The 26816-nt window shown below is 54.5% G+C and overlaps 1 protein-coding gene across 3 annotated transcripts in view; it reads left to right on the plus strand.

The window, feature by feature from the left end:
- Window positions 1–3746: 3746 nt before the first annotated feature.
- MAP2K3 (mitogen-activated protein kinase kinase 3) overlaps window positions 3747–26816 on the plus strand; it is a 30967-nt gene continuing 7897 nt past the window's right edge. The window contains exons 1-6 of one of the 3 annotated variants that reach the window (XM_069029908.1): window positions 3747–3821; window positions 20911–20943; window positions 21323–21392; window positions 23198–23246; window positions 26089–26202; window positions 26682–26801. In XM_069029908.1, coding sequence (XP_068886009.1) covers window positions 3806–3821; window positions 20911–20943; window positions 21323–21392; window positions 23198–23246; window positions 26089–26202; window positions 26682–26801 — 402 coding nt within the window. In that variant the 5' untranslated portion in view covers window positions 3747–3805. Of the gene's footprint in view, window positions 3822–16046; window positions 16344–20002; window positions 20053–20910; window positions 20944–21322; window positions 21393–23197; window positions 23247–26088; window positions 26203–26681; window positions 26802–26816 lie in introns of those variants that run through there. The other 2 variants (XM_069029909.1, XM_069029907.1) reach the window with 2 other exon arrangements.

Consider the following 26816-nt stretch of genomic DNA (forward strand, 5'->3'; position numbering starts at 1 on the left):
ACGTGCCCGCCCCGCAGCCAATGGCCGCGCCGCGCTTTTGTTTTGGTACGGCCGCGCGGCCCTTAAAGGGGCAACGCCGCCACAGCGGTGGGGCCCGCAGCCAGCGCCCGGCGCCCCCGTGCGGGCGGGCACCGCCATCAACAGCTGCACTGGTCCTTTACTGGTCCTTTACTAGCCCTTTACTGGTCCTTTACTGGCTCTGCACTGGCCCCGTACTGGTTTTCCGTTCTGGGTTACTGGGCCTGCGCTGGTGCTGCCCCGCTGTGCCATCTGCTCTGTGGTAGTTCCTGTGCTGGGTGCCCTGCCCGTGTACTGGGCTCTCTGCCCTGGTGTACCGGGGCTGTGCTGGTGCCCTGCACTGGCACTGTGGGGTGGAAGCCCCAGGTCATGGCCCCCCTGTGATGCTGTGACCAGGTAACTCCAAGCCCCATCCGATCTGGCCTTGGACACTTCCAGGGATGGGGCAGCCACAGCTGCTCTGGGCAACCTGTGCCAGGCCCTCACCACCCTCACAAGGAAGAATTTATTCCCAATATCCCATCTAACCCTGCTCTCTGGCAGTGGGAAGCCATTCCCCCTTGTTCTGTCACTCCATGCCTTGTCCAAAGTCCCTCTCCAGCTCTCTTGGGAGTCCCTTTAGGCACTGGAAGGGGCTCTGAGGTCTCCCTGGAGCCTTCTCTTCTCCAGGCTGAACACCTCTGTCTCTCTCAGTCTGGCTCCAGAGCAGAGGTGCTCCATCATGTATCATACACAAATCACATATCACACACACATCGCATCTTTGACCCAAAAGCTCTCAGTGACAGGAGCTGAGAGTGCCTGAGGTGTCTGTGCTGGCTGTGCAATGGGACAGGCTGGCAGCTGCCTGTGCAACAGGAAAAGCAGCAACACCTAAATTAACCTGCAACTAGGCATAGTTCACTGGCAGCTTCTCTGCACCTAAGCACCATCTCATGTAGCTTGGCCTTTGTTTACTCATCCCTTCAGCTCCTGCTGCCCGAGCTGCAGCCCATCAGCTGACGAATTCACTGGATTTGGTTGGTCTGTGCTGCTCCATTGGCTGGTGCTGGTGTTCTGCCTGTCAGGGTCTCTTGCTATTTTCCCACTCCCATCGAGCCCTGGCCCTGCAGCACCCCCTGACCCAAAGAACTGGGTGTCTGCGAGGAGAGGGCTTCATTCCCTTCCTTTTCCATGAATATTGGTGAGGAGATGTTGTCCTCCTCCTCATCCCCTCCCTGGCAGCCTTTGTGCTCCCACACCATATGGTGGTGCAGGATGATACAAACAGCAAAACACCCGAGCAGGGGAACGCAGGGAATGCAAACACGCTGCAGCAGCCAGGCCAAGCACTTCTGGGATTTTGCAGGGAGGATGGGGGATAGCTGGCATGATCCTGAGGGCAGGCAGAGTGGGGAGCTGCATCCTGCACCCTGCCTGGAGCTGTGAGGGAGGGCTGATGTCCTCCAGCACACAGGGAGGCTCAGGAGACAATGGGTCTGGGAAGCCTTAGGAGAGAGGGGAAAGAAGAAGCAGGTTTTGCCCAGACATGAGTGAGGAGCTCCTTACTGCTCTCTTGGTGATCACCCTGATCCAGAGCCTGCACAACCAAAGGTTTACCTACAGCCCCTGAAAGCATGCAGAGACTTTCCACGGGTGCCAAAAATCCAGTACCCTTGCCAAAATCTCTGGGAGCACTCAGGCTCCATGGGGGTCCTTTGCCTGTGATGATTCCCTGGGAGTCTGCAGGGCCTGATGTCAGCGGCTCAGATGAGGATGTGCAGGCAGAAGAAGCCATGCCAGCAGCACTGGGAAGCTGCAGAAGGAAAGGAGAGGTCTCCCAAGAGATCCCCAAGCCCTGCCATGGCTGGGAGGTGACCACGTTGCTGCCTCTGGTCCCTTCCTCACAGCCCGCAGGGGTCCGTGTACTCCCTGCCTTCCCACGGCCTTCCCACCCTGTTGGATTTGGATGCCGAGTGCTTCCCAATTTCCCTGTGTGCTTCTGCAGCGCTCCTGTGCTGGAAGGCCTGGGAGCAGGTGACACTTGTGAAGTGCCCAGTGATTGAGGGCAGGTGACTCAAAGCCAGGCAGCTGCTTCATCCACCCCTGCATCCGCAGCCAGAGCCAGAGGCGACCTCCAGCCGTGTCCAGGGATGCAGGTGGAGGAATGGTGCACACTGGGACGTGCCTGGGGACAGCAGGGTCATGTCCTGGCTGTGTTGGCCACCCCCAGTGCTGCCAGCAGCAGGACCAAGTGTCAGAGCCAGTCCCACTAGTCCCTGCAGCTCCATGTCAGCAAAAGTGCTGGTGATGCTCTGCTCTGCCATGGACCCCCCAAAACCCACACCTGAGCACTGGCTCAGCCCAAATCTATGTCCATCAGTTCAAATCTCGCTGCTGATTCCAAGATCCGTGTGGGTAAATGCCAGAAAGGTCCACTGAGCTCCCAGCTCCCGCTTGCCCAGCCACGCAGTGACACCCACAGCTCTTGCATCAGCGCTAATGGCCCGCGGTTGGACTGCAGAGCAGTTTTTTTTTTGGAAAGACTCCTCCTCATCTGTGTTGAAAGACTTGAAAGGTGGTGAATCTGTGACGTCTGTGGGGAAGGTAATTGCTCTCCCCACTAAAAACCTGTAATTTATTTTCCATTTGAACTCTTCCACGTTCAGTGTGCAGCTGCCGGATCTGGCACCATCGGTGCTGGATCACAGGTCTGCTTGAGGCACCTGTGCAGCCACAGATCCCAGTCCACCCAGCTCCTTCCCTCCAGCAGTGATTCCCTTCAACTGCCTGCGTTTGAGGAAGTTTTTCCAGTCCTCAAATTTATCCCAAATGCTCTGCAAAGCTGAGAGCTGGCTGTGGCAGAGCAGGTGTGATCTCACCAATGCTGTCAGCAGTTGCCACCCCTCCAACTCCTCCTTTGGATCTTTACGGACCACACTAGGAATTCCAGCCAGAAAACGGCACTTGGAATCTCCTTTTTAGCTTGTTCAACTGCATCTCTCACATCCTGTCCAGCACTTCGCCCTGCAGCCCAGCTCGAGTGTTTGTGGCAGCATCCTTACCCCGGGATGTGCCACAGCTAGGACAGATTGATTCCTCAGTGACTCAGAGAGGAATTAATCATAGAATCATACAGTATCCTGAGCTGGAAGGGACACACAAGGATCATCCAGTCCAACTCCAGGCCCCAAAATCCCACCCTGTGCATCCCTGGAAGCGTTGTCTGAACACTCATGGAGCTCTGGCAGCCTTGGGGCTGTGACCATTCCCTGGGGAGCCTGCTCAGTGCCCCACCACCCTCTGGGGGAAGAACCTTTCCCTAATATCCAACCTAAACCTCCCCGACACAGCTCCAGCCATTCCCTCGATTCCCCGTCCATTTTCCAGCCGGACCCACCGGTGGCACCCGTGGTGTGCAGGACCCACGGAAGATCTGGTGAGTTGACTATCCTCAGCTGACAGGTGAGGTGAGTGGGTCGAGGAGCACCACAGAACGGGGACCCCGGGGGATGCTCCGCGCCCCAACCCTGCGGGTTCCGCGGCGGGGCCACCCCAGCGACGGGGACACCGAGGCCACCTCTCCTGGGGAGCACAGCGCCGCCCGCCCGCCTCACTTCACCCTCACAGCCGCGCCCTCGAACCGCAAAGCCGTTTCCGCGCGGGGGCCTTAACCACGCCCCCTGTCCGGCGCTGGCCAATGGCGGCGCGGGGGGCGGGGCCGGGCGGGCGCAGTTGCCGGCGGGGCCGCGGCGGGCGGGACTCGCGGGCTCCGCTCAGCCCGGGCCCGCCGGGCTCGCACAGCGCCATGTCCCTGCCCAGAGGTACGAACGGGGGCTGGCCGAGGGGCGGTGGGGTAACCCCGGGGCCGGGGGGGTGCTGGTCCACCCGCCGGGCGTGGGCTCCCTGCGGCTTCCTCTGCGCGGGCCCCGGTGGTTCCGTAACCCGGCGTCGTCGGTGGGGCCGGAGCCGGGTGCCGCGATCCCCGGGGCTGCAGAGCCCTGGCGGGGATGCGCTGTGGGGCAGCGGGGCCGTGGGGAGTGGCGTGGGGGGGTCGCTAAGGGGATGGGGGACCCACGGGGGAGGGAGGGGGCGAAGCTGCGTTTGGCGTGGGGAGAGCGATAAAAATAGGCGAGTTTTGTTTGCTGCTGCTGGAGGCTTTCCCTGTCCCGAGTTTTCACTCCTCGGGAATCCTGGGCTCGGAGCCGCAGGTGAGCGGAGCCCTCGCCGTGGCTCAGCCAGGTGGGAAGGACCGGGCTGGGATTCCGGGCGTGAGCCGCGTCGCCCCGTGCCGTGTCCGGGCACGGCCAGGACCCGGTGCCGCCGTGTGCCGGGAGCGTCGCGCTGGAGTTTCCCGCTGTCCCCAACCGGAGAACGTGACCGTGTGTCACAGGTGTTATTTATAGAGCGTGGCCGTGACTCAGGTGGCCTGTCCCCATCCCAAGGTGAGCACCGGCCGGCAGGTGTCGGCCTGGGATGGCCCTGCCGGCGTGCCGGGATGGATGGGGACGGGGAAATGGCTTTGCCGGAGTCCCGGTGCTCCCTGGGGCCGGCTCCATCCGCGCCGTGAGCGCAGACCGGACGGAGGAGGGAGCGCACGGAGTGCGGCTGCTGCCTCTCTCTTATCAGCGGAATAAAATTTGGGGGGTTTTCCCTGAGCGGGAGTGATGCACTGGAAACTTGGAGTCAGGAGCCATGTGAGCAGATGAACGCACCTCGCGTGACTTTTTTTTCTCCCCCCGGCTTTTAAATGATCCGTGTCTTATCCGGAGGGAATGTGGACCTGAGTTTCCTGTTTGCTGTGTAAGCAGAGGGTGAATCAGCAGCGATTTACGGAGCTGCTGAGCGGAGCTGCTGACTCACAGGTAGGAGCACATGCCTCCAGCCATCCAGCCTTGGAAGGCATCATCCAGGCTTCTTAAAGGCTGGGACACCTGAGCCCAGACCTTTCCTCGGCTGCCTGTGCCGGACCGGTGGATGTGTGGATGGAGGGACGAGGTGAGCCTGGCCCAGGGACCCCTTGTGCCCCACAGGAGATGAGGCCTGAGCTGGGCCCGGAGGATTTTGGGGGAAGCATCGTGGCTGACAGCAAAAGGTGATGCCTGGAGGAGCACCTGGGAGCGTGGTGCTTTCCTTGGAGGAGGTTTGGAGCCGCTCTGTGTCTGCAGGTTTCTGTTGGTTGTGAGCAGCGGGTTCATTCATGCATTAACCCTGATGTCTGGTGCTGGAGGTGTCACACGTGTGCTGAGAGTGCCCAGTCTCTGCTGGCACCGGCAGCTCCGAGTCCCCGTCTGACCCGGGCTCCTTTGCTTCCATCAGGGCAGCAGCAGCACGAGGGTCGATCCTGAGTGTGTGTAACACATCTGCCTCTTCACAACCGTCTCCTCTCATCCTGCCTCTCCTTGGCTTGCACCTGCCTCCAAGCAGGTATTCCCAGGGATGCTCACAAGTCTGAGAGTGTGCACCTGCTGCTCATGGCTACTACATTTCTCTCTTTCAGGCAGCCTGAATTTAAGCTAAATTTCCCTAATTTTCCTTAGGGAATTTCAGCGAGCAATTTCAGGTTTCCTTTGCTGGTTCTCCTTGGGCTTGTGTTGCTCAGGGTTGTAAACAGAGGCTGCTGTTGGCTCTTTCTGTGCCAGATGCCTTCTAAAACTCACCTGCCATCACTTTGGCTTAGTCACAGGGTTGTCTCCTGCCTTGGGAGATTTTTGGGATGCGTGGCTGGCCGTGTCACTGGTGGTAGGAATGGTGCTGTGCTGGGGCTTTTCTCTGCACTAAACATAGCTTGGGAGATAAACACCTTCTGGGGATTGTGTGGAGCTTAGGGAGGATTTCGGCTTTCTTTCTTCCTCTTCCCATTGCTCCTGTCTGCTTGATCCAAGTTATCTCGCAGGATCTTGTATGTGGGAGAATGTCTCTTGTGCTATCTTGCAACTGTCAAGGCTGATGTTTACTCATATATGCAAAAACTCCCTGTTTTCTCAGGTCACCAAAGTTCCCTCGAGCTGTGTCTAATGGAATGGGTGGCACTGTAGGAAGGAATTGGGAGCAAAGCTTTGGAGCTGTCCTGTGTCCTTGCAGAGCTTTGCAAGGGACGGCCTCTGGCTGCAGCTTGCAGCATGTGGCTGGGCCTGGGGGTGATTTCCCAGCAAAGTCTGCACCTTTTTCAGTGAATGGATGCTGTGCAGGGAGGGTGCTGTATCCCAGAGGTTAAAGCAGGAGGGGATGAAGCCTCAGGGAATTTGCAGCCTTTGGGTGGGCGCAGAAACACAGTGGAGGGTGCAAGGTTTGAGACTCTGGGGTACAAATCCAGGCTGTTGCCTTTTCCCTGGGCCTCAAGGTATAGTATCTTCTGTCTGCCCTGCATGTGAAAAATCCCTGTGCCCATCACTGGGGCTGTTGGCTGTGACTTGGGTGGCCCCTGATGCCTGGGAAGCCCCTCCTGGAGGGACAGGCAGGAACATGCCGGTGGGGAAAGAGTTGCTCCCCAAAATCGTGGAGTTTGCTGGGAGAAGATGCTGTGGGGAGGGAAGGAGGGTGTGTTCATGGATGGGATCTGGAGGGGGAAGACCTGCTTGACCTCCCCCAGTAATTCAAAAGCAAGTGGTTTTCCTCAGCAGGGAGATTGTCCTTTGGGAATAGAGGTGCTGGTGGGGAGAGGGATCAGGATCTGTCTGGAGCCAGGCTGTGCCTCTGGGGAGGCAGCTCTCCTTTGCCACAGAAGCTTGGAAAAATCAGCAGTGAGAAACGCCAAGACCTGGGAATGAACTGGTGCTTGTTCTCGTGGCCCATCTATTCTGGGTGGGTAAATAAGTGGTGGGGACGTGTCCCTGCCATGTCCTGGCCGTGCCCTCCGTGGGAGCACACTGCTGTTATGCAATTCAGTCTGTGAATCCAGCACTGTCTCGTCTGCCATTCACACTTTTCCTGCTGCCATCTCCCCCAAAAAGGCATCTCTGCCAAAAGTACACGTGTGGGTCATGACCTGCAGAAGCAGGACTTTGGCTTGGGTGTGAGTGGTTGGAGGGGTGGGAGCTCTGATCCCATGGAGCCATTATTTCATTCTAGTTGAAGCATCATGGAGCTCAAATCCAATTAATTCTAATGATCCTAGAGAAAACACAGCACTTTGCTCCTGCCTTACTCCTCTGCTGGCATAATGGTGGGCATGTGGAAAATATCCTGCTGGACGTGATAAATATTTAGCTGTGCCTCAGCAATCCATTTCCCTCCCTGGAGGGATGCTTCCCTGCTTTTCTTTTAGTGGATAATGAATCCTGCTGAAGGCTGATCCCTTTATTTTCCAGCTCTGGTTTGTGGTCCTGGGCTGAGCTGGAGTTTGTTTGCCCCTGTTATTTGCAAAGGTGGTTGTTGCTGGAGGAAACTCATCTGTACTTTGTAGAGGTTCCCTTTGGGAGCAGCTTTCTGGTGCTGGTGATTTTGTGGCTCAAAATGACACCTCTGCAGATGTGGGGCTCTGTGGGATTTTGGACAGAAGATGGTTTTTGCTTGTGTTGGTTAATAAGGCACAGCCTGGGCTGGCTGTTTGCTAGGGAAAGAGCTGGGAGAGGAACTTTGGTTGGCTGGGGAGGTGATTTTACTCTATCAACAAAAAGTTTGGGGTTTTACTGGCATGACTCAGGATGGCTTGTGGGTACGTACAGAGCTGGATCTACCTACTGCCTCTTGCTGACAAACCTCTGTAGCACAGGTCAAGTGTTAGTCAGGAATTTGGAGTGGGGGAAAGGGCAGAGAAGATTTTTTTTTTTTTTTTAATGATGGAAACTGGAAGTTTCTGTTGTTTTTTTCCACCTGGGAGATATTCCATCTCCCCCCAGCCCCTTATCTGTGTGGGGGCAATGCTGCAGTGGTGCTGTGGCAGCTTTGTGAGTCCCAATGTTCATTGTCTCAAGGAACACTGGAATTACTGGGCACAACTGCAGCAGTCTCGGATGTCACAGTGCTGCCTTGTCGCCCCAGTGGGTCTCAGTTTGCAGTGGATCTGAGTCTGCTCCCTTTTCTGGAGCCGGGACAGGCTCCCCCTGTGTGCTCCTTTCTCTTGCACCCATTTCTCTGCCCAGCAGAAAGGTGGAGTAGAGAAGCTGCTTGTGTGGAATGGGGTGGGTTACAGTGTGCCCAAGGGGAAGGGCAGGATTTGGGGGTCCCAGTGGGTAGGAGAGGAAGGAAATCATATTGCCTCGTGCTGAGGACCTGCAGTGGGGTGAAGGTGAGGGTGAGGTGGATCCTCTCCAGCACCCACTGAGCTGCCACAGCCTCCGTCCTCTTGCCTGCACTGTGCCCAGGGAGGGGCACTGCTGAGTTGATCTGTACTGTGCTCTAAGCCTTAATTTCATAATTTCAACTGAAATTATTAAAAAAGAAAATTAAAAGATAAATTTCCACTAAAAACATAACTTGAGTGTAAGAGGAGACAGGATGAGGAGGAGACAACATTTACCAGAAGTTGTTTGTGGAGCATTCACCCTTCCTCCCCTCTTACCACGACCAAAGACAAATCTGGGTTTGGAAAGGAAGAAACCTCCAGAGTGCTCGATACAAGTAATTTCCCATCAGAGGCTGCTAACCTTAGCTGTGGTTTGGCACTGGCCTCAGTCAAGCTGCTTTTGTCTGATGGATCTCTCTGGGAATGGCTGGGACCCTTTTCTCCCTGGCATCTGCCTGTTGAGCACCAAGTGCCCCTTGTCACCAGTATTCATCCCTGCTGCCTCTTCTCCTGCCATGATAGTGCCTTTTTAGGAAATGTAAAAGCAGCTTTTAATGCTTGTATTTAATTTGTAAACGTCTTGGAGGTTTCTCATAAGGAATCCATAAATCTCTGCAGCTGGGATGGGGTCCTGCCAGCATCTCTTTGGTGGTGCCAAGAGCCACATCCTCCCTTAGCATCCATTGGTGATGGGTGTGGAGGGGACCAGCAGTGCAGGGCAGAGGGACAGGAGGGGAAGAAGTTGTCCTGCAGGGCCTGGCAGGTGACAGTCATGTGTCTGACAGATCATAAACACGCAGGGCTGGTTACGTGGATGGGCTGGGGGTGGTTTAGGGGAGGATGACGGGGTTATCTAGGGTGTGTCAGCTTGTCTGGGCTTGCAGGCCAGTTAGAAACTGCTTTGTGGTGTGTGTGTGTGAATTCCCTCCTAGCTGGGGTCTTGTGGGGACGACTGACGTAGCAGCCTGGCGGTGCTGCAGGGGTTGGCTGCAGTGGGCTGGGTGCCGTGGATGTCTTCACTGGTGTGTATTAACAGCAGCTTGGAGATGGCAGCATCCTGACCCCACTGGCTGAGGGCGTTTGGCACAGCTGGAGCAGATGTTCCCTCTTGCTGCACTCATCCCTCCCTGCAGGAGACTGTTTCCTGTTCAAGGTGGTGAAGGGCAAACATGCTGCACGATGGAGGAATTTTTTGCTGTGGCATGAAGATCTTGGTTTACTTGGTGTGGGAGTTGGAAAGTTGAGGCTTGAGAGGGAGATGATGGAGCAGCAAAGTGTGCAGCCCTTGGGATGGCCCCTCTGAATCAGCCCTGAACGTTATGGGCATGGCTGCAGGGGTGTGTTGTGCTGCAGACATGAGGATGTCTTTGCAGCTCGTCACTAGAAATGACGTGGCTCTTCTGCTGAGGGCCAGATGTGCTCATGGTCAGAGCTTTTGAAGAAAGCTGCTCTGCATAGTTCAAAATCCCCTGCCGCTCTGGACCTCTTGGTTTCTCTCCTGACGTGCTGCCAAGTTGCACCCCAGCCAAAGCTGAGATGATCTCGTGCTGATACGTGGCTTTGGCTGCTCTTTGTCATCTTCCAAACACCTCTGAAAGGTGCTCGGGGGTAGGTGACAGGCCCAGCCCCACGTGCCTGTTTGTAAAACTCCCAGAAAATCCCTGCTGGCACGGGGCAGGGCAGTGTGAGACACCTTTGTTTGTGTGCACGTGTGCTCAGCTGACTTCTGAGGTTTCCCTGGTCTCCCCAGAACTAAAATCTTCCACCCTGTGCCAAATCCTCACCTGTTTGACCCGTGGTGCTGACTGCCACCCCTGTGGTGGTCAGTAAAAAAAAAAATGATGTAATTGTGGCGAAAGAAGGATGAAGGTGCTGGTGGGTGGGAGGTGGGTGGTGATGCTGCCGTAGGACCAGCCTGGACCTGACCAGCCCCTGTGCCAAGCTCTGTCTGTCTTTGGCAGCACCTGTTTTCCTTAAGTCTGGGAGCAGCTCCACACTGCTTTGAGGCTGCTAAAAAAGAGGGATGTGGTGGGTGTTTTAGATGATCTGCTTGTACAGCTCCCTGTGTTCACTCTGTTAGCATCTGCAGCCCGTTTCCCTCAGGTTTTTGATTGATCCCTGTGAGCATTGTTTGGCTGTGAGCATCATCCTTGAGCATCAGAGGTGAGCACCAGGTGCCAGAGGATGATGACTGGTGCCAGCCAGGGCTGGGGTTGTCCTCGGAGCCCAGGATACCTGCAGGGCTGGGCTGTGCTGGGGCTGCCTCTTGTGCTCTGCAGATGTTGCTTTCTTACCCAAGAGCAGCTTTTTGCAGGTATTAATTACACCTGTCCCTGCCTGGTTTCTTGAAGAGTGGTGAGAGTGAAGCGGGGGCTGGAGGAGGTGCCTCCAGAAATAACCAAGCAGAAATTGTGCGTGAATTTATAATTCTTATCAGCCTGGTGTGTGCTGTGCTAGAGCGCTCGTAAACCACTCCGCTTTTCCTCCAGCAGCTCCCCTGTAGGTGCGATGTCTTTGTGTATGTTCCAGATAGCTGCAAGAGTTTACCCTTAATTTTGGATCCACAAAGAGTTTTGTGTTCGGTAACTGTGGGTTACAGCCCCCCTCAGTGAGGAAAACTGTGTGTAACCATCCCAGGGACAGGAGCTGGGGTGTGTTTCCCTTGATTTCAAACAGGTTTGATGTTTCATATATCTCCTTCCAGCTCATCTCCGCGTCACTCTGCATAGAGAGCATTGCTTCTTTCCCCAAAACACGGATGTGAGGCTCGTTCTTCCGGGAGAAAGGGGATTCTTAAGAATTGATTATCTCTTATTCAAATGGAAATTATTCTTGGAAGCCCTGAATGTGCCCGAAGAGAGCTGCAGGCTGAGCTGCACTGAGTGACTGCGAGCTCTTGAGCTGGGATGGGAGCCGGATGCGTCGGGACCAGCCCGGCTGTGGAGACCTCTGGCTTCCTGGGAGGGAGAGGCAGCTCTTTAATCTGCCTTTACTAGGAAAAGCCTGCAACTCTCACTTCCCTGAACACTGGAAAAAGTGCAGGGTGATAGGTGGATATGAGACAGTGACAGAAGGAGGGGAAAGAAGATCAATCCCACCCAGAGGGGCAGCTGTGCCCTTCCTGCTGGGGCCACGTGGGACCTTGGTGGCAAAACACCGCTGAGCTGTGGGCACGCTTCCTGTGGAGCCCCTGCTTTTCCTTGCTATGAATCAAAGCTGCCCTGTGGGTACTGGGCAAATCCACCACAAAATAAGTGTTTTCCCCATACAGAGCTGGTACAGCCTTTGATAAGAGCCTGGAGAGGGAGGACAGTGCAGGGTGATGCTGGGCAGTAGGGCTGGCAGTGTGCTGGTGGTGCAGCCTTTAACTGAGAGAGCAGTTTTTAAGCTTTGCAGCAGGGAGTGTGAGGGAACAAAGGAGAGAAGTGTTTGCAGGTGACTTCTCATGGACCAGCTGGACATGGGATTTGTTCTGGGAATGTGGATGTAGTCTGTCCTTTGGGGCAGAGGAGCAGCAATGGGAGGGAGAGCAGGAGGTACATGGTGTGGGCCATGGTGTGCTTAATGCCAGGAAAAGAGGCTGCAGGTCCAGCTTGTTGGGGCTGAGCTCTCCCTTTTTATTTGTGTCTTCTGCCTGGTTCCCTGCAGCAGAGAGGCAGGGAAAAGGGATGGCACTGAATATACATCAAAATGAGCAAAGAATTGGTGTGGGACAGCAGGAAACAGGGAATTGTACTGCAGCACTTGCCTGCTGCTTTCTGTAAGTTGCTGGAACAGCACCCTGCTCCAAAGGAAATAATCCAAGGTTTTCTCTGCTCCTGCACCCCAGAGATGTGGTGCTGGGTCAGTGCTGGAGGTCAGATGTTTTCCTCTGAAGATGCACAGGCTTTGTCCCCCTGAGCTGTGGTGGCACCCTGGGAGTGGGAAAGCATTCCAGGTCCCCAGGGAATAATGTCACTGTGAACCCTCTGAGCAGCTGCTTGGCCTTTTCCCCAGTGCAGATGCTGCTCTTGAAAGCCCTGCCTGCAGTCTTTGGGCCAGGGAAGCACCTGGGTCAGTGTCTTGTTTCTGCCCCTCTCCCAGAGCATGCAGCTGTGAATCTGAAGGGTTTTTTTTTCTCCTCCATAAATTCCATTTTCATAGTAGGTGCCTGCTCTCTTACATCATTTGCTGAGGTGACATCACTCTATCCCTGCCCAGAGTAAATTGGAGGGAGGATGGTAGAAATCTGGTTTTTTCCTAGAGAAGCAGAGAGGGGAATACTTTGCTCCCTTGATAAGTTTACAAGGTTTTGGGGAGGACACCTGGAAGTGCTTGAATGATGCCAGTTTGGATAGAAAAAGCGTCTATTGACGCTGGAGTGGAGTTACTGCTGACAATTACAAAGCCAGACTATTCCCTTTCCCACTGTGCCTCCTGTCAAGCAGATCTATTCCAAGGGCAGTTTGAGTTTTCTCTCTCGTCAGGAAACTGTCACTAGCCAGTCACATCAATTCCAAATAGATTTTATTTTTTTCATGGCTTTGCTTATGGAGTGAGAAATCAAAGGAAGGAGTGATGCTGGCAAGGAGATGGGCACAGGTGATGATGCTTCTGCCTCTTCCTTTTCCTCTATTTTTTTTTTTCCTAGTGTGTTCTTTGCTTTTCTCTAAGCATTGTCTCCTTTGCCTTCTCCTGACAACCTGAGGGCTGGGAATCCTTCCAGATCTTTGTCTCATGATAAAGCTGAGCTTTCAAGAGGTGCAGCCTCAGCCACTGCTTTTTTTTGGGGAAAACCTGGTTGGAGTGAAGGATGCAAAGGAGGCAGTGCCCATCCCAGAGGATGCTCTGCCTGCACCCCAGCTCAGTGCCTGCTCCCAATAGGTGCCCCTGTGACTGTCACCACCTTTGCACAGGGGTTTTGCACAAGCTCTAGTGCAAAGCGCCTCAACTCTGGGCATGTATATGGTGTGTCCTGTAATGTCACTGTGTGAGTGTCAGCCAGATGGGGCTTTTCAGCTTCCTGAGGGGTGTCTGGCCTCTGGTCACATGTGGGTTCTCAGAGTGGAGCCTGTGTGTTCCATTGTCATGGGGCTGGGTGAGAGCAGGCTGACACATGGGGACAAAATCAAACATTTTTTCCAGCCCTCGAGGTTGTGCAGGTAATGTAAAAATACAGCTGGAATGTGGCTGGGCGGTGACATCCTCCTGGCGCTGCTGGCAGAGCCTCGGTGTTATCTGGCGGGTGCACAGAGCCCGGGTGTGGCTGTGAGCCCCAGAGGTGGCTGTGCCAATGCCTCTGTTTGTCAGAGACTCTGGCTAGAGTGCCCATCCCCAAATTCCTCGTTGGGCACCAGGAGGTCACATCCTTTCTCCCTTGCACAGTCTCATCCAGAGCTGGTGGCACTGTGGGTGTGACATCCTTCCTGTTCTGCTTGAGTCCTGTGTGATGCAATGATTGATTGTCCCCAACCATGGACGATCTCAAGCCCCATCTAAGGGGATGAGAAAGATAACCCTGTTCCCTTTCCAACTGGATGCAGTTCAAAGGCTCTATTTTTAAACAGTTTCCACGCTGTGTGTCCTGTGTGTGGCTTGGGCACATGGGGTTTTCCTGTGGGATGTGTGCCTTGTGGGCGGAAAGGCAAGTGCATCCCGGACTTCGGGCAGTGGCTGCATTGCAGTCTTGACCAGGGAACCTTCTGCAGTTCCTGGAGAGATGTGGGGGGCATCAGGCAGTGTGGTGCTGTGCCAGTGCAGCCAGCTGGTGCATGGGCTTTTCTCTGATCAGAGGGAATAAAGTATTCAATGAAAATCACCCTGTCCCTGTGGTTAGACAGCAGCTCTTCTTACAGGACAGGTGAAGTCATTAATTTTGTGGTCTATCCCAAACATGCTTATAAAAAGCTCCTTCCCAACCCCAAATTGGACACTTTTGCTGTTCATGGCAAAGCAGCTCATCCCCATCTTCACTCCCTGGCTGTGATGGCGACCCGGCCTTAACTGAAGTGGCCTTGGGAGGGGTTGTGTGTCCACAGGGGAAGGGTGGGGAGAGGGGCCCTGCGTTGGCAGGGCACTGTTTGAGCTCATTGCTGTTTTTGAGGGTGTGCTCTTCCCCTTACTCAAGCCAGCCCACTGGCAGGAGGCTGCTGGGAGGGATGGGAGCCATCCTTGTCCCTGGCTCTTCCCTGGCATACTCGACTGTGTGGTGAGTGTGTGAATTCCCCCCAGGACTTGCTCTCCCAGTATCCCTCACCTGTTATGGGGTGAACATCCCCATCCTTGTGGGGAGACTTTGTTAACACCAGTGAAACACCCAATGCCTTTTGTTCCCCTGGGATTACCTGTGCCCTGTAAAGAACTGGATAATTAATGGCAAACGGTGCACATTTTTCCAGGCCTGGCTATTCCTACTGCACCAGCAAACTTTTGTAAGAGCTGCTGATGGTGAGACTTGAAAGGATGGTTGGGTTTGTTTTTGTTTCTTCTCTCTCTCTTTTTTTTTTCTTGTTTGTTTATTTTTTAAGATGCTCTTGAGATGTTGAGAAGCTCTGCTTTACACCACCCCTGGTCCTCGGGCGCTGAAACCCAACGGGACTAATTCAAAGGAAATCTTGTTTCCCATCCCACCTGCTGGGTTAGGGACTTTCTGCTCCAAAGCAGCTCTGACTCTGTGGGTGTCTGTAGAGATCCTTGGTGTGTCTGTGTCTGGGTGAGAGGGGAATTAGCTGTTAATAGAGATAGTGATGGGAGGGCAGCACAGCACTGCTCTCCCCAGGAGTGCTGGGGACGGGTGCTGGTGGCTCTCAGTGCCATCTGCAAGAGCAGCTCCTGCGTCAGCATCCTTTATGTGCTGATGATCTGTGCCTGAAACTATACCCTGGGAGTGGAAATGAGCCTGAGAAAATACCTTCCGCAGTCCTTCTGGGGCTTGCATAAACACTATTTAAAATTAGAGCCACTCATTATGTTGGTATGTGTGTTTACCTTGACCTCTGACTTTTCAGCCTGCAAATGTGCCTGGTCCGGCACAGCCTGGAGTTGGGAGAGAGCTCAGGAGCAAAGCACCGGTAGATTTTCTATAATTAGTTTAAGGTAAAGAAGCTGGTACAGTATCTCCCCTCCAGGCTGACAGGGAAATAGAAAACAAAACTGCAGCCTGTCAGAGCTGAGCCTGGCTTTGATCAGGAACATCAGCGTTGGCTTCTGCTGGAGCGGTTTTGAGGGAAAGGGGAAGAGCAGCAATACTTGGCCATGGCTTTTCTTGCACGTGCTTGCAGAGAAATGAATACTTTTATTTTCCCACTCTCCCTCGCTATTTCCCAGCCAAATCCATGCAGCAATTTATATTTTTGCTACCAGAGATGCCATCTTGGTTGTCACCCTGGAATAGCTGCTGAGCTGGGTGCTGGCACTGTTATGGAACAACATTTCTACTATTTGTTGTGGTAATAGTTGTTAGTGGCAAAGCAATTAACATGTCACCTGCAGCACAATGAAATGTGACCTCTTTCCATCCCAGCACCCCTTTGGTGCCCAAGCCAGTGAACCTGGGCTCCCCTTGGCTCTGCCGGTTGGTGCCAGGGCTGTCCCAGAGCAAGGGTTGCTCCGGTGGGATGCCTGGGCCTGCAGGCTGGCTTGGAATGGTTGAATTTGTGGGAAGAGAACATGTCCCACTGGGATGCACTGTAGCAATCCAGCGCTTCAGCAGCTCCCGGAGCTGGAGTTGGCTCCCCACCAGTTTCCTGTTGACGTCACCTGCTATTTCTCTGCTGCAGTTTTTACAACTGTTGAGCTTTCAAGGGTAATCGGAGCCGAGTCCGGCCAACCTCGGCAGCTGCCGATGAGGGAACGCGGCTCTACCTTCCCCAATTCCCCCTGCTTGCCTTCACTGCTGCTCCCAGCCTTGGGGACCCCTGGGATCTGGGGACACCGGGCGTGGAGGGCTCTGTGAAGCCGGCGGGCGCTTTGGGCCATGCATTCCCACTGAAAAGAATCATCGGTGCTTGCAAGAAGTGCCGTGCGCTGGATCCTGCGGGAATTTTTTCCCCTCCCTCCTCCAGTCCGCCCCCATCCCTCTCTTCTGCCAGGCGTGCCAGCACTGCTCTTCATTTCTGGGAAACCATGGACAAGAAGCAAGGTAGATGTTGCAATTTCCAAAACACGTGGTGGGGGAGAGTAAAGGACTGATTTTGGTGCTAAAAGGGGCTGTGTAACTTTTTGGGGTCAATCCACACGGTTTTGTTTCTCCTGGCTTGGGCGGGGGGTTGGTCTTTGCAGCTGGGGATCTATTTTTAAAGTTGCATGTTTTGTGTGGGGTTAAAACTCCGGCATCTTAATTGTAAGAAAAAAAAAAAAAATCAATTCTAGCATGTCTAAAGGAAAATATGCAGAGGGCAAAGCTGGCTTCTGGCTCCGGTTTGAGTCGCATTCCTGGGATGCAGGGTTTTCCAGCAGCTCTTTGCGGTTGTCCCCTGCCTGTTGCATGGGAAAGGTGGGTGCCCACGGCCCCAGCAGTCGGGAGCTCTGATTCAGCACAGGCTGAGAGGCTGTTTTGGGGCTGCAAGGGGCTTTTTCTGCAGCGTCGTTTTTTCCTGCTGCTCGCTGGCAGTTTTGCAGAAGTGAGGAGTGTGCTGACCCGCGGGAGCCCCTCTGCAGCGAGACCTCGGCAGGACGATGAGTGATGGCTCTCAGCAGGTTGGAGCCCTTTTTCCACTTCCATGGATAGCTTTTTCCACTCCCAACAGAGGAAAACAGCACAAAGTGTGCCTGTGAGGGAGCTCACTCTCGTGACCAAGCACCCAAATTTCCCTCTCTGCTCTGCACCCTGCCTCAAATTTTTCTTTTTTTTTTTTTCCTTGATGCTTTTTTGTTCCAGCTCCTCTGTTGCAGCAGGGCTGGAATCCACCCTGCAGCTTTCTGCCCTATCCATGGCATTGGACTCTCCTCCTTGGATTGAGGAGAACCGGGATGCATCCCAAACATTTCCCCCAGCACTAACAAAGCAGTGTAGCTCTTGGAGCAGCCTCCCGTGCCCAGGACTTCACCTGGGGCTGCAACCAGAGCCCTGGGGAAGCAGTGGTGAGGTTTAATTTCAAAGGTCGACTCAGGCAAATAGTTTTATTTGCAGTTCTTTAGATTGTCGTGTTCCTTTCTCTCCGCCCACGCCAGCAGAGTGGGAAGGAAAAACCTCCCGTGGAGAGGTGCAACTTAATGGGGCTGAAGTTGGTAGTGGCAAAAATGAGGATTCCGGTGTTGAATTAGGCAGTTCCAGGAAATGTCTGGTGGTTCTTAACTGGTGGTGGTTATAGCATGAGAAAAAATTTTGTTGGGCTTTTTTTTTTTCTTTAGGAGGAAATGGTTCCTTTCTTAGCATAAAGGATGCAGTTACGTGCCTGCAGCATCACGTGGGTTGCAATTTCATCCGCACCAGGAACTTCTGTCAGCTAATTTTCCCCTGCCTGGGTGCAGGGCACTGTGCCGTGTGTGTCTGTGGCTGGCAGCCCTTTCCTGTGCCCAGAATGGTGCCCTGCCATCCCGTGGGCTCGGGGCTGGCAGCAGAGCCCTGGGGCTTGCAGGGATAACCAGGACATGTCCCCAAACCGCCTTGTCCTGCTGCTGCCTGTTGGCCTTTGCGGAGGGATCTCTTGAGGGGAACTTGTGCTTGCAGACACCCCTTTTGCAAGGGCCCAGTGCCCGGGAAACTGGAGTGTTTCCAGGATTTTCAGGTGACATAAGCAGTTGTGCACATTCTAGCAATTCCTCCTTCACTGACCCTCCTGGGATCCCAAATGTGGGAGGGATTGTGCTGAGTTTCAAGTGTAGGAGAGACAGTGCCAGGGACTCTCCAGTAGGAAGGAGCTGACAGCAGCTGCCTGTGGGGGCTGAAGGCAAATGCTGCCCTGTGACTGAAAGGCTTGAATTGCAGGGTCATGTCATGCCCATCCCACTGCCTTTCTGCTTCTTGCTTTTTTTCCCCTTTTTTTTATTCCCTTCTGTAGTTTTTCCTGCACTCTCATTCACCCTGAACAGGGCATGGGCTCTCCTTGGGGAGCTGTGGAAGCACTGGTGCCACAAGCACTGACAGAAGTTTGCAGCAAGGAGTAGTTCAGGCCAGCCTTTGGGAGCTGGAAATCTCATGGCAAATTTTAGGGGAGCTGTAACAAATGAATCCAATCTCTTCATCAGCTCCCTGGCTGCAAGGCAGCATCCTGGGTGATTTTATTCCTGCAGGCAAGGGCTGAGCTGGGTTTTCTGCCCGTCGTAGGTGGCGCAGGCAGAGCCGGGGAGTGGTGGTGTAATACCTCCGGTTTAATCGGTGCTTTTTCAGGTTGGAACTAGGAAATGCTCTTTGGGGCTTGGCAGGACAGGCTGGGAAGGGGATGGTTGCTGACTCCAGCTCTGGGAAGTCAAGGGTGGTAGTTTGGGAGTACAGGGAAGTGTGCAGGGTGCCTGTGACAGCAGAGTTCATGGCCAGTGCACATTAAAAGACTCCTGTGTGGAGCGGGGGGTTTGGAACAGGGAATCTCCGTGTTCCTGGCCGTCCTGCTGTCCCTGTGCTGCAAATCCTGCCTGCAAGCTTGGGCTCCACTGGACAACGCACCCCATGATTCCCAACCCCACAGTGGGTGCTCCCAGCTCCCTCCAGCCTTGCTCCTGCAGCCAGGGCTGAGGAAGGGCTGAGGCCATCCTGCAGAAGGCTTGGCTTGGGCGCCTGTGGACCCTGCTCCTGCCCTGTGAGTCACGGCCGTGGTGCCAGGGGAGCTGCTGGTGGCACAGAAGGCGCTTTGTGCCGGCTCTGCAGGGTTACTATGGCAATTGGGGAGAGGGAGAGCAAACAGATGGAGCAGAATCCCAGCCAGCATGGGGGGATTTCAGGGCTTCGTGTAGCGGTCTGGCTGGTAACTGTTGGGGGGGCTGTGTGTGGAGCAGAGACCAGTCTGAGTTTTGGAGCAGGTCTCGGGGGTGAAATGCTCGGCACGGAGCTAAATCCATCCCCTGGAATGGGATGGGATGGGTGCCCACGGCAAGCTCCCCAGCTTGCCCGAGTGCAGAAGGACTCGGGGGACCCCAGTTTCTAGATTCGGTTTGTGGCCTCCCACACTGAGTAGTGAGAGGCTGGGAGTGGAAGGGGAGGCATTTCTGAACCCATGGACAGCATCTTTCCTTTGGCTCCGTTTTGTGTTTGCTGCCCTCGTTACTCAGCTGGGTATTTTGCAAAGTGCCATCAATGGGTGTATGGGGCTATTCATAGTGCCCCTTCCAGCCCTGCTGGGTGAGCGATGGGGAAGGGAAACTCTGCAGGCTCACAAATTAGAACTTGTGATTGCTCTGACATGGTCAGGTGGTTTCTATCCAAGTGGGATCGGTTTGGGGTGGGGTGGCTTGTTGGCTGGTTTCACTGAGCTGGAAGTTCACATCATGGAAACTGTGCTGGTCTTGGAGCTGATGGGCCAGCTCTGATGCAGGAAAAGTGGCAGATAAGATGGGGGCATGGACTGATCCGTGCTGATTCCCTCAGCGGGAGGGGATGCTGCTGGTCCTGCAGCTGGGACCTTTGCAGTGTGTTGCAGACCAGCTTTAACCTGCAACCTCAGTGAGATTTGCATTTGGGGAAGGACAAGGCAGGAAAAGTGAGTTCCAGGCACCTGTTTTCTTGGAGCTGGCATGGGGGCTGTCAGTGCTGGGGACATGTTGGGCACGTGTCACCTTTCTGTCCTGCTGCAGGAGCTCTTGCACAGTGCTGTGTCTCCTGCTGAAATTCCAGCTCCTTGCCTCTCCCCTCCCTTCTCTGGCAGCCTTTGGAGTGCTGGACTTTGTCCACATGCCTGCTCCCAGCAGCCAGGCAGGTAGGAGCTGTTTTGAAAGGCTGTCCAAGGCCACGCTGAGCTGTCTGCTCCCAGCCCCGTGCCTGGAGCACACCTTGATGTTCCTGCTTTCTAATTGATCTTCCAGCTCTGTGCAGCCAGAAGCATCTTTAGCTGCAAAGTGCAGCTGCCCCCTTGTCTCTCCTGGGGGGATCAGGACCTCGATGCTCTCAGCTGCAGCACTTCAGCCCCTTGGGGTCAGTTTATTTTCCCAGGGAGCTGGGATGGAATTTTCACCTGCAGGTTTCTGGCCTGTCCTGGCCCTGCCCGAGCCCTGTTTCCCTCTGTAGTAGTGGGTGTTGTTATCTCAGAGCTGTTTGGAGTTGGGAGGAGAGGGACAAGAGCATCCTCTTGCCAGTCACGCCTGGTGCCTTGTCCTGGCGCCTCAGCCTGTGCAAGCCTGGATTTCTGAGGGGTTCACTGATCGCTGACAATCAGCTCATGTCTGTTTTTTCCCTGTTTTCCATTTGTTGTGGATGGGGTGTCCCCTCTCCTGCTGGGACTAACCCCTTGCTTTTGCTGGATGTCTGGTGGTCATTGCCCTCCGTGCCAGATCCAACGCTGGCTCTTCCCAGGAAGGCGGGGCTGGAGCTGGGGCCCTGGGCCCAAGGAGCCTCTGGACAGGGAGCGTTTTTGGGAACCCTGTACATCACTAATGGCATGGGGACCTCTTGTGGCTGGAGAAACAGGGATGGGGCCAGGCTTGGCTGCACTCCCAAAGCCCAGCTGCCTCCCTCTCCTGGAGCTCTCCTGGGTCCATGAGCCATGAGGGATACAGGGCTGCTATATGTTTTGCCTGCAGCATGAAGGCTGAGCTGGTGTCTCGTTTCTCTCTTTCAGATTCCAAAGGATCCTTGGAGCCACACAAACCAGGTAAGTGCCCAGCAGAAATCGCAGCTTTAACCCCAGAAAGGGTTTAAATCCCACCAAAGAGAGGGGACTGTTAATGGCCATGAAGGGTAAATAGCATTTTTGGGGTACAGTGCTTGGCTGCAAGACCTGGAAAATGGTCTGTTAGTGCACCCTTGGCTATTTCTACAGAGAAATGCTTTACAGTGACGTTGAGACCCATCTGTGCTTCTGGCTCTTGCCTGAAGTTCTGGGCAAGTGGTCACTGTGACCTTCTTGGCATTTTGCTGACCATGGTGAGGGGTCCAAGCCCTGCATTCCCTGCCTAGTGGCTGCTGGGAAGAGGATGCTTGAAGGAAAAAAGCAACAATCCATTTGCTCATGTGTGCACCTTCTCTTCCAGTGAAAGGCAAGAAGAAACGGGATCTGAGGATAACATGTGTCCCCATCAAACCACCCGCTGCCAACACAACGTAAGTATCTCTGCTGCTTAAAGAGGTTCTCCAGAGCTGGATTTGGCACTTCCTCAAGAGGAATGGCCTGTGAAGACCTCCCAAAATCAGCATAGTTATTCTTTTCTTGTAAGCTGTAGCTTGTGGGTGATGAGAAGGAATTGCACATGTGTGTGCAGACACGTGCGCAGCGTGTGTCTCTCTGGGAGGTGCCTGTTTGATTTGAAATGTCCTAAAGGCAAAGACTCAGAATCCTCTGGGAAGCTCTTCTTAGTCTTTCTGCCACAGCTCTGCTGATGCCAAAGGGCAGAGATGTGGTAGAGAGAGCGAATCTGCCTGAGGGAAGAAGAGGGGAAGAACTTTAGTGGAGAGGAAGAGAAGAGGTGATGGTAGGTGGACCACGACAGAAGCCAGAGGCACAAAAGTTGGGGAGTGCTTTACATGACCTGAGTATCAGGATTAGTTTGAGTTGCTTGCAGCTCCTTACCCTGCTACAAGGAGGACACAGACATTTTGCACTGTTGTGCTGTTTGCTGCCGGGGCCAGTGCCCAGCAGTATCTCAGGGCACTGGAATTTCTCCCTGCCCTGTTTGCTTCAAGCTGCTGATGCTTGTTATGCCATGGGGGAGAGCCCAGGGTAACAGTGCTTGGTTTGACAAAGAGCAGATGGCTGAAATTCCACTTCCATGGTGCTCTTCCAAAACACTTTGGGCTGCATCGCCACTGCTGAACCTTGTTTGCTCCAGAAACCTGTTCTAGAGAACTCTCCCAGCTCCAGGAGAGCAGTGGAATCCCCAAAAGAGAACTATCACTGCTGAAAACCCCAGGAAAGGGGGAGGCAGAGGAACTCCCCCACTGATGCTGTGCAGCCTTGCACAGCCCTGCCCTGCGTGTGACAGCCACCTCCTTCCCCCATGGGCACATTTGTCTCTGCTCCTGCCAGAGTTTGAACTTCCCCTGGAGAAGGCCTCATGCTGGAGTCTACAGGGCTTTGCATGCCCAGAGGCTGGTGCAAGCTGTCCACAGCTCCTTTTCTCCCTGCTTTTTAAGCTGCAGTGCAAATATTTGCGCAGTGCAAGGCTTTTGCTCAGAGCCCAGAGTACTTCCTTGAAGCTGGAGGCTGCTCTGATGGGAATTGAGACTAAGCCAGTTGGGCAATCTCTGCTCTTAGAAGCTCCCAGGGGATGGGGAGAGCCCAGGAGTGAGGCACGAGGGGCAGGGGCAGAACTCTCATGATGGCTCTAAAAGTACCGTGCTGCCCATAATGGGAAGTGGGCAGCAATGAGGAAAAAAGCCATAAAAGATAACTTTTGCCTGCCTGGTGTTGTGCAGAGGGGTGACACTGAAGTGCTGCCTGCTCTGCCTGCCTGGAACAGGCAGCAGAGTGTACACAAGTGACTCAGAGGGGAGGAATTACCTGTTGTTCCCTCGCGTGCGTTTTGGGCTGTGTGGCTGTGCTGTTACAACACCTGCCTGTCAAAACATGACAGCTGAGCTGCTGTGCCACAGAAACGTCTCATCCCGTCACTCTCGGCTCCTCGGGCTCCTCTCCCGAGCAGGAATGGTTTCACAGCCTGGTGGTTTGGTGCATGTCTCACCTGGCTGACTCCCCAGGGTTCTCACTGTGCCTTGTGGGTGTGGGGTGAGGTGTTACTGGCACGATTTAAAGCATTTGTGGGTGTTTGGAGGGGGCTGGTTGGAACCCACGACGAGGCACAGCAGGGGAAAGCAGTGGCTGAAAGTGCTCAAAGGAATGTGAAACCTGGCTCTGGCCAAGAGGGTGAATGAAGCTGGGCTTTCTCCTGATTCTGTCTCTTTTCTTGCAGGCCCCCGAGGAACTTGGACTCCAGGGCGTTCATTACCATCGGAGATAAAGTACGTGTCAGTGGGATTTTTCTTTTTGCTTGCTTCCCAATTTGTTTTCCCTGGGCATGGAGAGCTCTGTGGATTGTGCCTTGCAACCTGTTAGATCAGGAGTGTAGCCTCACGGGATGCAACTTTGCAGGGATGGGACATCCCACAGCAGGACCTTTTCCCTATGGAGCAGTAGGGTGTCCATGTGTATTTAGATCAGTGACTGTTGGGGAGCTGAATGTGTCACCTCACCTGTAAGATGGCTCATCCCTGAGCCTGTGCTCTCGCTGGCTGGGCTCTCCTGCCTGCAGGAGGCAGGTGGGTGCCATCAAAGGCCATGTGGGCAGTTCTGTCCATAGTGGATGATTACAGTGGTCTCTTGACAGCCCCACGAGCCACCTTGGTCTGAATGGACAGAGAGAAACTGTGGCTGCCCCATCCTGGAAGTGTCCAAGGCCAGGTTGGACATGGCTTGGAGTGACCTGGGATAGTGGAATTTGTCCCTGCCCATGGCAGGGGGTTGGCACCGGATGATTTTTAAGGTCCCTTCCAATCTAAACCATTCTCTGATGACCCAGCCCATCTGCCCTAAACCAGGGTGGCCACACCAAGCTCACAGACTGCCCCAAACAAAGTCCCTTTATCCTACCTACCCACAGGTCTGTTGCTGCCTGAGGCCCAGGAGAAGCTGGGCACAAAGCTTCTCTCTGGTTCTCCAAAGTCTTTCCTAGTGACCTGATGAAAAACACTGCTAGAAATAGCCACTGTCTCTCTTTTATTTCGTTCTCTTGTTATGGGCTCTCTTGGAGCTGCAGAAGCTGTTTGCAAATGAGCTAAAAATACCCTGCATTGGATTAGCCCTATATCTAGACCCTTCCAGGTTGGGAGGTGGCTTGGCTGATGGGATCTGGGTCCTTTGGCCTCAGTGCAAGGATTAGGGGAGAGGAGTGGAAGCTTTGGCTGGGTCCAGGGAGCAGTCCTGCTGCCTGTGCTGTTTTCTGGGCCTGTGTGTAGCAAGAACTCTTGAGAGGGATGCTCTCTGTGACAGCCTGGGCATGGTGTGTGTGAGGGGACAGTGCTGCAGCTTAGGGAAAACTCTGTAGAGTAACTTCCTTGCCTGCTCCAGTGGTTGCAGGAAGAGTCTGGTTCTGGGTATTTTAGAGTGACATGATAGAGAAGAGGACTTGGGCAGAAGTCCAGCTTTAGGAGTGGGGGTGGGTGGTGACCTCGTGTCCATGGGATCTGCACAGGCCATGCTGTGCATCCCATTGTCCTGGGAGGGAAATGGCTGGCTCCATGGGTGCATCCATCACCTCTTGTTGCTGGGCAGGGCAGTGCTGGTTCCTGGAGCGTGCTGGGAACCGCCAGCTTCTGGGGAAGCCTCAGGGCAAATGCCAGGAAAGGAAAAACACAATAACCTGGAACAACTGCAGAACACGTGTCCGAAAAGCACCACCAGATCCTTCCTGGAGGCCCCCGCGAGCCCGCACTGCTCCTCTGCCAGCTGCTGCGGGTGGGAGGTCGGACATGTCCCCTCAGCCCTGCTCTCCTCATTTCAGGATCCGCGTCCTGCCCAGGAAAGGGCCGGCACCTTCCTGTGCTGGGCAGAGCATGGCTCAGTGCTGAGCTCAGGCACAGCTCTCCCTCGCTCCCTGCCTGCCACATCTGGCTGGAACCAGAGGAGCTGGGGCTGGCAGGAAGGTCCGGCAGAGCTGGTGGCTGCTGCCTGTGCTGTGGCCAGTGCGGAGGGGACAGTGCTGGCCTGGCAGCCACATCTCCCAGCCTGGCTCCTCCACGCCAGAGGCCGTTTCCGCTCTCCCCGCTCAGGGCGTAGCTTGCAGGCACCGTATCCGGAGCTGTGCTGTGCTTGTTTCCCACCCTCGCTGCCTTTGTGGCCACTGGGGCACTTTGGCATCCTGGTATTATTTTCGTTCCCTGAGACCGGAGGAAAACTGGAGGCTGGATAAAGCCTTGCTAAAAGGAGGCCTGTGACTTATTAGGAGTGATGAATGCAGCATCCAAAAATAGTCTGTGTCTCACTTGGTTCGTGCCCTGCCCAGCAGAGCCAGCAATTACAGGGGAACATGTCTTTAGGGAAACTTGTTTGTGGGTTGTGCAGGAGCTCGCTGGCTCCCTGCTGTGTCAGGCACTCGCTGGAGTGAGCACTGGCCATGGTTTTGTCCCAGCTTGAAGCAATACTTACATAGTTGTTTTCTTGGTGTGAACTCAGGTTCTACCTTGCTGGCAGCTTTTTGGTGGTAGGAGAAAGTATTGAAAGCAGGTAAAACCTGTTTGAACTTGCTGATAATTAGAAATGGAGTTGCTGTGTGCATCCCCTCAGAGAGAGGCTTTGCACAGGTGTTACTAGACACTCACAGGTGTATTTGTGACTGATGATTTTTGGGATGTGGGAAGAGGTGAGGGACTCCTGGCTGCACACAGGGGTTTGGAGCTGTGCTAGAGGCTCCTGACAGCTCCTGTGTTGGCACAGGAGCTGTTAAAATCCTGCAAATAGTGCAGCAACTGCAGAAATACCCTTGTGTGGGTAATCCCCAGCAGGCAGAGAGGCACCAACCTTTGGTGCCCTTTTTAGTGGCAACGTTCCCTGGGCTTAAAGGATGAAAGTCTTGATCTCCAGCTGCAGAGGGGGAATTAAATGAGCCCTGGTGAGTGTGGGGTGAGAGGGTTTGGACTGTGATTCAACAGAGCCAAAAATACCCCCATCTTCTCCAAGTGTGGTGCCTCTGGAGTCCTGTAGGTACCATTGTTTGAAATGCTCTGCAGAGTGAGCTGAAAGTGTTGCTGATGTCCTTGTTGATAAATGTGCTTGTCCCTGATGTAATTTTGTCCTCTCTTCCTAAAGAACTTCGAGGTGGAAGCTGATGACTTGGTGGCCATTTCGGAGCTGGGCCGTGGGGCCTACGGCGTGGTGGAGAAGGTCCGGCACGCGCAGAGCGGCACCATCATGGCCGTGAAGGTGAGGACACCTGAGCAGGGTGGGGATCAGGGTGGGCAGCTCCAAGGCAGCAGAGGAACTGCTGAGCTCCACTGGTTGTGGCAAAGTGGGGATGGGCTTATCTGGGTTGGGCAGCCTCTGGTGTTCCTGGTGTGGTTTGGCTGGTGAAGGGTCTGCGCTGATACTGGCTGGGCACGGTGGGATTGATAACAGGCTTGGAAATCCAGGATTGGTGCCTGCAGTGCAAGGTTGGGATGTCAGAGTGCCTGTCCAGGCTGCTGGCCTGGCCCTGCATCCGCTGCAGAGTGTGCCAAGAGTCTGGCATTTGTTAAGGTTCTGCCTGGCAGAGGCAATCTGGGCGTCTCCTCCTGCGTGCTGCTGGCTGCAAAATAAGGATAAAGCACTTGCCCTGGCCCCAGAACTGCAGGTCCTGAGTCAGGCTGGGGGATGATGGTGTTACCCCACCTACACCAAACCTTTTTCTTTCATATTTGTCACAGAGGATTCGAGCCACTGTGAACACGCAGGAGCAGAAGAGGTTGTTGATGGACCTGGACATCTCCATGAGGACAGTTGACTGCTTCTACACAGTCACCTTCTATGGAGCCCTCTTCCGTGAGGTACTGACCTGGTGG

Source organism: Aphelocoma coerulescens, chromosome 14, assembly GCF_041296385.1.
Source record: "Aphelocoma coerulescens isolate FSJ_1873_10779 chromosome 14, UR_Acoe_1.0, whole genome shotgun sequence".
Taxonomy (NCBI): domain Eukaryota; kingdom Metazoa; phylum Chordata; class Aves; order Passeriformes; family Corvidae; genus Aphelocoma; species Aphelocoma coerulescens.